Here is a 12170-nt window from a genome sequence, read left to right as displayed (position 1 = left end):
CCTGCTGGGCATACTGGTCTCGTGCGCGGTGGGCGGCACCCGGGTGCTGGGCGGGTACCCCATCTGGTGGTGAGTGGCCTCGCGCTGGGTCTTGGGTGCGGGTTTTTTTTTGCTATGGGAGTAATGTTGATTTATACGGATTCACTGGATTGCAGAAGGATTGGTTGATCTTCGAATTCTGCCCACAGTTGTGTGCCATTCTTTGCAGAATAATTGCAGGTTGCAAGCTTTCTATCAGTGAACATGGGCATACAGCAGTGATCATGTTGTCCTCTTATTGCTCACGATGTATATATGTATTTCATTTTGTACCTTCCATCTATGGCTGCCAGTGAAGTTTCCACTTTTAGTGTACTGTTAGTTGTTTTTCGAAAATAAGGGTTTTGTCTACAAAGTGCAGGTATCATCGTGTTTACTGCTTCAGAGACCTCATACCTATTCCCCGATTAATTTTGAACTTTGTCGTTTTCGGTATTAATGTCGTCTTCAAGTGCTTGCAGAAAATCTAGAGTACTAGATTCTAGAAGGTCCTCATCTGTTACCCGTTATGTACATGGAGTCAAAACTCTGGTTAGAAAGTTGAAGATGAGCATTTTCTTCGAGTCCCCTTGAACATACTCCATCATTATGATTTGCAGGTGGTGAAGATAAAATCTCGGGTAACTGGTGCTTGTAGTTTCATTTAAATTGGTTGTCAAATAACCTCGCATTTCTCGTTTGAAGGCTAAGTGCATCAACACTTGGGCTCTTGTGAGACTGAGTATGTGGGGCCATGGCCTTGTACACTTTTTATAGCTTGAACAGGTTAAATAAGGAATGTACATGGTTTTTTGCACAGTGTCTCATTTGTGTTGCGTAGCTTGTCCTCTGCTTGTACGTTTCCCCTGCTCACTCTTTTTGGCATACCTTTTTATTATGCATGGGATATGCCCCATGACCTATTGTCGGCCGTTTTGAGGCTTTCTATAATACTTTTATGGTGGCAGTTTAGTGCATGCAAACAACTTTATATTTACTTGAGGGTGTCCAATTCGATTATGAATGATCTGCCTGTACAAATGGTGGCAGGCAGTTGAATAATTGCATATATTATTTGTAGATTAGCATAGCTGGTGATTAATTCCCAGCAGCTTGAGTGGATGAATTACTCAAACGTTGTTCCCAGTCTCTTCCATTAGCTGGTTCGCTAGTTTGCTGGTTCACAAGGTTGTACGCTCTTGCAAGCACTTGTAGCGAATGACCCCCAGTTAGGTTCTCAATTGAGGTAGAAATAGTGAAATTTCAGAATCTGTTTCAAAAATCCATTTATTTACCCATTAAAGGGTTCCTGGGACTCTGCGGCTCTGCTCAACCCTCCCTGCCACACCTGATGTGCCACTGTCTCTCTGCCTCACGTCATTTGGAGTGTACTGGCGAGAAGCATGGACTGGGACACAGCTATCGTAAATAACTCGTGGATTGAATTTGGACGGTACTAAGTAATTGGCGATCGTGTTAACCCTCAAGCCACATTAAATTATTTGTGGTCTCGAGCAAATTATAGGATATTTTGGAACAGAGCGTGCGCATGGCGTACGGCCATTGACGTTTAGGATGTTATTGTTTCTGCCCGAACCTTTGATGGTTGCTCTTTAATTGTCTTTGTCCTGATGATGACTTGTCAAATTAATAAAGTATAAATGTCGTTGACGCCTTCTTGGCAAAAAAATAAGAGGAAGCAATAAGTGTATTGTGTCTTTGTGATCCCACAAAACTTGTGTATAATTTTCCTTTTTTGCCATTTTTGTTTACACTATAGTTTGTCCCTTGTTAATGTCATGTGTTTGTGTAAGCCTGTGAGCACCGCGTGTAATTTTGTATATTTAAACTAAAGAAAAACTATATATTTGTTGACAATTGTTTGTGGGTTTTTTGTTCTTTTGTCATGTGATTGTTCAAAATATTTCTCTTGAAGTCATAAATGTCTATTTTCTTAAAACTAGAAACCTGAACCATTGTAGCGTTTATACTGTTCATTAGCCCCAGGTTTGGGTTACAGGGCTGCCCCTGTTTGTTGCAATCATCAGAGCAATGTTACAACACAAAATCGCACAGCCCAGGTATGTTGTGGATTGGCTCCCTGGTGGGCAGGAGTTTGATTCAGCGCAAAATGGCGAGGAATATATCCTAGGACACACGCAGGGGGGAGGGCACAAGCGCAGCCAGCTGCGCATGATCAGTTGTCCACAGCCAACATTCCAACCAGCAGCCACACAGATTATGGATTTGTAGGCATGTCTCTCGCGCATACATGCAAGGCATACTAGTTACATGAGTAAAGATTCACCCCCACAATATGCATACATAATGATATAATTTGCTAATACATAGAACCATTAACCACTGATTGTTGAACTGAAAAAGTGCTATCAGTGATGTAGAAATGACTACAGTCTATCACATTTAAAATGTTTTCCTATCTCATTTATTTAGAATACTAAACACACGGACATAACCCTTGTAGAAATGATCACCTCTTTGCAGCATTACTTCTACCTGCTGTACTAACATAGCAGAAAAACATGTAGCCAGATAGTCCGCATATCTGTCAATTTAAGGAATTAGAATTAGAAGACTGCCCCTTTATAAATCCAACAGTCTACCCTATCCCATCATGCTTGGGACTGGCAATTTCTGAAGCCCAGTAGTTCTTTTTTCCAGCTTGTGCTGAGAGAATCTCCGAACATTTCAGGGGGTTTCTAAGCCCTGTTTTCCTTACCTCAGAAAATGTTATTTCTGCACTGGATGCTCTTGAAACTTTCTTGAGAAAAGAAATGCCTTTTGTCACAGGCCCAAATAAGCCTATTCAATCACACAGCACCTTTGTACATCCTCTGTTGGCTACCATTTTCAGTCAAAACCAGCTCAAATCGGGTTGAATCACCCTCAGATTCCTCTGCTAGCAGAAGAACCCTGCACCTTATGGAATCCATCATCTAGCTATCTTATAGAAGTGCAACCTCTTTGAAATAAAAAAACAAGCATTTACAATGCAACGGTTTCGCCTTTGGAAAATTTAGAGCTATTGGCAATGTAAATGACAATGCCATTTATTTATCTGTTTTCAAAACCAACACAAATACAAATTTTGTCATTTACAATGCCAATAGCTCAAACTTTTCCAAAGGCGAAACCGTTGCATTGTAAATGCTTGTTTATCTGTAGCCCCCACGGTATTACACCCGCCTTTAAATTGGCAAGTAAAAAGTGACCATGTAATTCGGTTCTGACATGTTTGTTTTTTTCCAGGTCTTGTGTCATCGAGGATGCCGAGCCGAAAGTCGCTCGCTGGTCATCATCGCCTTCTTCCTCATAGTATAGGCCCTCTTCATTGAGGTGTTCCTGGGGCTCGGGAGTTTTCGGCGGCCCTTCGGCGTCGAACTCCTCTTCCTCTTCTATTTCGATGATCGTCGTCGGCCCCTTCGACGGAATCGTGAACCTTTTCATTTTCTCGTCAATCTCTTTCTTCCTTTGCAAGATGTTCTCCATTTCAGCCTTGAGCCTTCTCTTTTTTCTCTTCATCTCGGCGACATGCTCGGCATCGAGCGTTTCGGCCGATCTCTTCGACTTAGTCGTCGACGTCGAAGCGACCTTCGGGTCCTTCTGCTTCGAAGTCGAGCGGTCCTTTTCGGGGACGTGCTTCGACGACCTTGGCTTTTCGCCAGTCTTCGCCACCTGGGAGTCCTTCTCGAAGGATCCACTGGGCTGTTTGTTTTTGGATGCAGCTGCGGCAGGGCTTTCGAGAGTCTGTCGGGGGTTTAGGGGTCGACGTCTCTCTCCTGCCTCTTTAGATGCCTTCTTATCGGTCTCTACAACCGTGTAGTCATCTGATCCCTCGGCGATGTCCTCTTCGTCGATGGAGAGGCCCAGGTCCTGAAGCGACGGAGGTTGGCCATTGCCTTGCATGTTGTAGTTGGCTCTCCTCTGTCTCTCTCTTACGCGGAGTGTCTTCGGGGTGAAGGCGGGGCAGGCGTTGCAATCCTTGCTCCCGTGGTCGACCGGTAAGCAGAGGTTGCAGACCGGGTGCTGGTCCTTCTGCGCGTATTTGTGATGGCAGCTACAGCAGAATTATAGGGTGTTTTGTCCATTCTTGCGCTCAGGGGGCCCCCTGTGTGCGCATTCTCTGTTGGACGTCGAAGAACTTGATGTTCTCCTCCTTCTTCGTCGTCCCGGCTTGGTGATCTTGTTCTTCGGTATCTTCTCCAATCTTTTCTGTGAAAGTTTCACCTATTTCCTCTTCTTTTCTCCAAAAAAGTCTGGAGCCTCTCGGTGGCGATCCAGACCCAACGGCGGAAAAAAGAATCTGAAAATGGCGCCCAAAGGTGGGAGCTTCCGCAGGAAGCGTGCCAACGTCACAGGAAGTACACCAAAAGGTGGGACGTTGACGCCCACCTGGGCTATGAAAAAGAAAAAAAAAAGAAAAGACTACGATTCCAGACCCAACCACTAGACCGCGGAATAATGCACAGCATAGTGAATCCAGAAAGATTCACGCTGCAAAATCCTGGTTACAAGCTGCCTGGTAACGGGACACCACAGACTCTGGAATATAGAATGTGGTTGGATGGCAGTTGAAGGGAGTTACAGAAATGGTCAGATGTACCCGCTTGCTCTCTAATGAAGTAACTACTTACCTGCATACCTGTGTGGATTGGTACTTACAGTGCAAGTTATCTAATTCCAAGGGGATGTGAAAAAAAGATAAAATGTAATGGTAAATGTACTGGATGGAAAAAAAACTGTTACAGGGAAACCTGAATCAGGACAGACGTCCTGCATGTTTCAGGTTTGGCAAAAAGGGCCATATGGCCAGGAATAAAAATTGCCCAGCAACGTTTGGGTGTTATAGATTTGAACGCATGGCATTCGCGGCTGTGTTTCAGCATCTCCTGCACAAGCTGTTAAAGACATTGGTGCAGTGACGTACTTCCAGGATGACATACTGGTGATGAGTTGAGATAGAGATGAACATGACACCAGGTTAAAAACGATGTTAGGGAAGTTAGCACCCAAGGGTCTCATGGCTGAGTTAATGCAAATCTGCAATTTTTCTTTTTTAGATCAGTGATTTACCTGGGTCATGAGGTGGGGAGAGATGGAATAGCCACTAAGAAAGGCATTACAGAGGCAGTTAGGAATGCTTCTGCCCTCACATCTCAGGAAGAAGTCCGGTATTTCCTTGTTCTTGCAGAATTTTATTCGAAGTTTTTACAATATTTTCACATGAAAACTCACGGATTGAGACAATTTTGAAAGGTGAGGATGGATTTCAGGTGGAGTTAGGAATTACAAGCAGATTTTGAGAGGATTAAGCAAGACATTTGATAAGAATTTGAGGTGGGGACATCAGCATTGTCACCAGACACTAGTGGAAAGGGACTAGGAGCAACATTGACTCAGGTATCACATATGGGTGAAGAATGCACAGAAGCATAGGCTTCCCAATCATAGTCCCCCGTGGAGGAAAAATTCTCATTAATTTGGAAGGAAATGTTGGCTACAGTTTGGGTGTATTTAGGTGATTTGTGCTCTAAATGGACCACAAACCACTTGTGAAGGTCCATACCTTCAAGGGCATTATCAGAGCAACTCCTCACATTACTATGATGACTTTGAAGGTACTTAAATCAGGTTTACGATGTGGAATATCGACCAGGTAAAAAGAACAAAGTGGCAGATTATTTGAGCTGCTCTCCTTTACCCAGTAAGAAACAAATGGAGGGAGAGTGTGATAACTACAGCATAGCTAGGATTGGCAAGGGTAATGTAGCCATTTTGGATGAGGAATGGAAAATTAAGTATGAGAAAGATGAAACCTTGTTGAGGGTCAAACAGTTTATTATAAATGGTTGGTCTAAAAAAAGCGCTTTGAGCAGTGATTGCAGAAAATTGTGGGGGATTAAGTATGAATTGTCCCTTAGTGATACTGAATATGTCCCAAAGGGGAATAGATTGGTACCTCTGGTTGACCTAAGATTGAAAATTCTGGAAATAAATCATGAGGTACAACTCGGCATAGTCAAACTGAAAAGGAGGGTGAAATCATCCTATTGGTGGCCTAACATGGATGTTGACACTGAAAGGTTTGTGAGGAGCTGTGTACCAATTCTGGCAAAGCTCAGACTATGCTTCGACCACCTCTGGGAGACGGCAGAGGACCAGAGGGCCATTGGGAAGACCGGAGTGTGGACATTCTGGGACCCATTCGTGATGATTGGGGTGTTTCAATGAAGGAATATTACCCATGTTGGATATGGACTCCTTCCTATGAATGGGGTTTTCCCATCTAAATGTGAAGCTCATAATATCCAACTATTAGAAACCACCCAAAATCAAACTCACAGATTCCTTGCGCAGAGGTGGATCCCACTCATTTTCATGAACACACAATGTACACCTCTGGTGTTGTCTATAAGAAGTTGTACTCTCTTGTCTGAAAGAGAAAGCAAAAGCTGTCAATCTGTTTGTCCTCAGTTTGAGAAGGTTGATTTGTACATGGCATTGATTCCCATAAAATAGTGCTGTTTCAAATTGAGCTGCCTCATCCTGTTCAGTAGGTGAAACGATTTACCTGCCAATAGGTCTGTTTCAGGTTTCACCCATTAGAGTCATAAGCACAAGCAGCCAAAGCTTTTAAAAGTATTAAACGATCTGATAGCAGTCGTGCGATTCTTATACTTTCTTGATTAACTTGGCCCTGACGTGTTTAAATCCCAGTGCATAAAACCAGGGCTCGTGTTTCGCAGAGAGCATATCTCTTAACCGGTCTGTAGTTAAAAAAAAAAAAATATATATATATATATATATATATATATATATATATATATATATATATATATATAGACTGACAATATAGTGCAGACAAATAACAAACTTTACATCTAAAATACACATTCTCAATGTAAAATTGCTCTGTGCTTGGGGATTACCCACAAGTGTTATTTAAACAATATCAATATATCAATCTGGCAGATCATCACCAGCGGCAGCTATATTTTAACACAAACTTAAATGAGATATGGAGAAGGACACATCTGTAAACTGGTAGAAATAAACAAAGATCATGATACAAGCAGCCATAATAATATATATAGGTATAGCTTAGGCTCTGGTGTGACACTCAAAACCTCAAAGAGATCCAGAAAAAAGTGAGGCTCAACAATGATCAAAAATGCGATGGATGCGGAATAAGCCAAATGTCTGCTTTCATGGTTCATTTTACTGAGAGTGTCACATCCCACCTGCCCCCTCATCAGGAAGGCAATCAAAGGGATCACTTGTTTCAGAAAAACACATACTTACTCAGATAATGGTGTGTCATGGCATAACAAAGATGTAAAAAGTATATAGCTTTGGAAAATGCTAGAAAACCAAACTCGGTCTGAATTGTAAACATACTGTCGTAGCTCTCACAGAAAGTCTGGCAACTACTCAATAGATTGATTCAAACTGACACTTTGCAGAAATAACTGCTGAAAAGCCACCTATACACCGCAATGGGAAAACACCCTCAAAGGTTGGTGGTGGAACATTACCCTAACACAAGATTTGGAAGTGCGACTCACAGTAAATCCAAAGGGGAAACACATATTTGACAGAATGGATCACATTTAAGATGTACGCTATGAAAGATCACAGATGCTAGTAATGCCAGGTAAAATCAGTCAGTTATTTATTCTGAAAGAAGAATGAAAACAGTAAACACTTTTCCCATATTTGGAAATCCAAGATGATGCCCAAAATATAAAACTGTTACAAAATGTAACTTGAATGATAGAGAAGCTCTGGTTTTAAAAACTGTTCATGAGAAATAAGCTACAACAAAATATGCTAGCCACCACTTTATAAGCTATATGTGTAAAGAAAAAGACAATACAGTACTTTGTTTTAAGTGTATTAAATAGTTGGTTATGCATACTATACAGAAACAAGAGATTCTTTTTGATAGCTTTGTGTAACTGTACAGCCACTATTTTTTTTAAATGTTTTCCACCTCCACCTGTCTAATTTTTTATTATACAAGTTAAAAGGAGCGTTTGCTATGAAGAGGACCCGGACCAGGTGGGATGACAGTTTTGAGATAGATATTAATTCTTAGCTACGTTAGATATTTGTTTAAATAAAAATCATACGTTAATACTGCATTTGTGACCACGATTAAATACTATACATTATTCATAAAGAAAAAGTCTGGAAAATCAGAATTTCATGTGTTATAACCGGGGTAGCTAAACAAGATTACAGGAAAATAAGCTGGAGGGGAAATTTAGTATTTGGCTTTATTTGCAGGAATGCCCTGAAGAAATGACTTGTCCCATTTGTTCCAACAGTACGAAATAAGTACTAACATGAAAGGCAGCTTTGATCAGGAGATCAGTGGGATTTTTTAAAAATAGTAATTGTTTTAGAGGTTTCCAACATGTTAAATGTTTGGTTAAATTTCTGTTGTCCCATAGAAGTAAACGTTTCAAAACAGGAGGAACCATCAGAAATGAGGTGAAAGTTTATTTCACACAAAGTTCAACATTTAGCAACATAGAGTAATTTATTAGTGCTGTAAAGCAGTGGACAAATATAGCTCCTAATAAAATGGATACTAATTACCCTTGATTGTTTTACAAATGAGAAAAATACAATGCAAACCTGATTTTATTGCATCTGTGATACTTAATTCCAACATGAAATATAGCTGAACAGGCAGCCCAGAAACACTTAAACCGTGTACATATTTTCAATGGAAAAGATAGTGCAGATACAATTTAACATGTTTTAAGCCTGTAATACTGACTTGGTATAACATGGGATAGTTTGTGATGAGGATCTAGAGTAGGTTAATACAGGCATAATGAAAGATGTTAATCTAATTGATTTTATGAAGTGTACACGCTTTAGCCGCATACCCTTCTAACTGCAGTCAATCTAAATCCAGTCGCCTAATTAGTCTGAAATGAAATGACACTGATACTTTTACAAAACCAAACATCAATTAAGGACACCTATGTTCACCTGTCAATATAAACTGAATTTGTGCAATGCCTTTTGAGGTACATAAACGGCACTTCACAGAAAATGGTTATTAAAAAAAATTGTTAATCTTGCCATATACTTTTACAGAAACTAACACTGTTAGTTTACATTTTTATATTAGTTGGAGGAGTTGCAAAATGGTAAATTTACTTACTATGCTACTAGAGGTGTAGGAGATCAGACAATTCCTTTCTCTTAAAAATTAATTTTACATGCACATTATACAGGCGATTCAGTAAGTAGTTTGACAGACTATTAAAAATAAACAATATGTTAGACAAAGAGATACCTCTGTCTCTTGGGCTCAGAAACATACTGCAGCATTAACAATTAATCACTGAATGAAAAATTCTCATTTAAATCAATTCATCATGTTGTAAATTACAAGATTTCTTCTGTCAACTATAATTCTAAAATCCTTTTTCAATGCTCAGCGACCTGCGTGTCACATGTTCAATCTTCCCGGGAACAATTTCAGTCAGGCTGACCTGATAATTTGCCAACATCTTCAACATAAGACACAACTTGAGCCACCACTGCTCTTTTGGCATTCGGTGCCTATAAATGAAAAATAAGAAAACAAAAGTCTGAGACAAATGATATGTTTCCTTGTTAAATATTACAGAGCACAAAAAAATACCACCCGCGCAAATTCATTCATGCAGTTGTACATACTCAAAATCTGTTATCTCCTTCAATTCAGAAACTGGGGTGAAAGCTACTCCTTTCTTTCTCAGTCCAATCACGCAGGCAGAGTCTTGTGAGTTTGCAAACACACGGCCTGCAAAATAAATGTAGGCAATAAGTTACTTGAAAAAATCAATTACACATGCTAAAATCTTACAGTTGCAAAAACGACCTTCTTTCCAATGATACCAGGGGTTAAGATTTTCTTATTTGTGCTAAGTTTTGTTAGTGCCTTAAAAATTCATTTGTGTCTTCAAGTATTCATTTTTTCCACTGATTTGATCTTCAATATAGTTTTGCCTATTTGTTCCTGCTGTAAAATGTGTTACTTACTGTATTCATTCTGTGGTGAATTCACAATGACATGGCTATCAAAATTATACCTTCTATTTGAACTCAAGATCCATAATAGACAAAATAGAACATTTAAAATAGCAATATTATTTGTTTTCTTATCTCATGGTCCTATTGACATTAATATTTTCTCTAAATACTGCATCAGAAAAGAAAGAAGAAAATCATCTTATGCCTGATAATCTGATCTAAATACTGATGTCAGTCTTGGGAAATTACTCTGGAAATGAAGATTGCCATAAGGCAGATAATCTTGAGAGCTTTCTAAATGATAAATGTTGCCTTCCACATTGGAATCAAGGGCACTCTTACACTTCTGCTAATTGGTTTTAAACATTCTGAAACAATATCAATTAAACAATCCATTGTAAACAATTGGCAATGAATAGACGCATGGCCATACTCACCCTCTGGCACACATGTAGGAAGTTGGTTCTATATATAGTATGCCACTAGGTAATTATACCCCGCACAGAGTCTAGGGGTGCCCAAAAGTGTACAGGGCTCAATGTAAAACCCAAAGTGCTCTATTAGTGGTAGTGTGGGCGAGCAGCCTTAGGACTAACACAGATTAGTGTTAGACATTTACTGCACAACATTGACCAATAATGGACACACAACTCAAAAAGGAGATCCACACCAATTTTAGAAAAATAGGCCTGGTTTGTACTTTATTTTGATACCAAGATCTTTACAATAAGGTAAGTACATTTTTAATTAAAAATACTTTTCACCTTCAAAAGTCTACACTTTGTGCAATTTCTTAACAGTTCAATGTTATCCTATAGGCGAAAACAATAATGCGGTTGAACAGGTAAGTACACAACTTATAGTTCCAGTCTTCGGGAACAAAGGTCAGCAAGGGACAAGATTTAGGCGAGTGCAAAAACTGCACCACCAGCGGCACATGGGAGGTCTGGTGCAGAGGTCAAAATTGGTGTTCGGGTGCTCTAAGCCACATTGCTTGCAGGTAAGTAGATTGTTTACAGGGGTCAAGCATTAGGACCAACATGGGGGGCCACAAAGCAGCACCAAACCTACACTACCAGTGGCACAGGGGCGGCCTTGTGCGGGTTGCAAATTCAGCATCGGGCACCCAATGCTTTTCAATGGAGATTCTGCTTTCAACAAACAGGCTGCAGTCGTTGCAATGGAGTTTGCAGAAGGAATACCAACTACAGCAGGCGGAAGTAGAGATGTGGGGGGTTAGCTCAGCAAGGCCCAAGGGCTTCATGTGCCGGGGTGTCTTTTGACGTCTGAGTCTTCTTACCAGAGCCCGTCAGAGTCAGGGGGGACCTCTGGATTCACACTGCATGCGCCGTCGGGGAGGTCAGCCAAGGCTGGACTCGAGGTAAGGATCGCTGGGGAGAATTACTGTGCAGGTGAGCCACTCCATCTTGGGCCATAGGCGTCGGGTGCAGAGTGGGCAGGAGTCACGGTTCAAGCTGGATACGGAGCCCTTGGAGCAGTTTTATTTTGGACAGGTTTGCTGTCCATAGGAGATTGGAGTTCTTTTCGAAGGCAGCAACCCTCCTAGGGTTTTTCGAGGTCACTGGCTGCAAGACAGGTTGTAGGTTCGTCGAAACTGGAGACAGGCCGGTAGAACTGGGACCAAGGCAGTGGTTGTCTTTAGACCTCTCTGCAGGGATGTCTTTATTCTTCTTAGTTCATCACAGATCTAGTTTTCTGGTCTGGGGTAGCCGCCTAAATACAAAATGTAGGGGCGTTTTATGGGAGTAGTAGGTAGGGCCAATAGGCACCTTACCTGGATAACTACACCCGCAATTATGCTACCTTCCGGTGGGTGGGGGGGGTTAGACCTAGCCCTGTTTTGAGGGGTGTTACCATCTTCAAAGATGGAGGGGACTGAAAGATGAGTTTCACCCCGCCTCCCCCACCTTAGGTATGGATTTGGCAGAGGTGGGCACACCTCCTATTCTTCTAGGTTTTCCTGCCCAAAGTAAGGGTGTAAACTGGAGACTGCCATCTGCTGCTAGCAAGAGGCTTGGGGTCGCATTACAAAGGTAGCAGGCCTTTGAAACATCCATTTCGAGCACTGGTCC

The 12170-nt window shown here is 41.1% G+C and overlaps 1 protein-coding gene across 1 annotated transcript in view; it reads right to left on the bottom strand.

Moving 5' to 3' along the window:
- Positions 1-7687: 7687 nt before the first annotated feature.
- Positions 7688-12170, bottom strand: part of LOC144822694 (ATP-dependent 6-phosphofructokinase, liver type) — a 312409-nt gene continuing 307926 nt past the window's right edge. Inside the window, exons 21-22 of the mRNA XM_078680480.1 lie at positions 9742-9847; positions 7688-9624 (exon numbers count right to left, since the gene is read on the bottom strand). Of these exons, the coding sequence (XP_078536606.1) occupies positions 9477-9624; positions 9742-9847 (254 nt within the window). The 3' untranslated portion in view covers positions 7688-9476. The remainder of the gene's footprint in view (positions 9625-9741; positions 9848-12170) is intronic.

This window comes from Lissotriton helveticus, chromosome 3_1 (genome assembly GCF_964261635.1).
Source record: "Lissotriton helveticus chromosome 3_1, aLisHel1.1, whole genome shotgun sequence".
Taxonomy (NCBI): Eukaryota; Metazoa; Chordata; class Amphibia; order Caudata; family Salamandridae; genus Lissotriton; species Lissotriton helveticus.
Note: the sequence above shows the minus strand (reverse complement) of the source record. Positions and strands in the feature narration are given on the sequence as shown.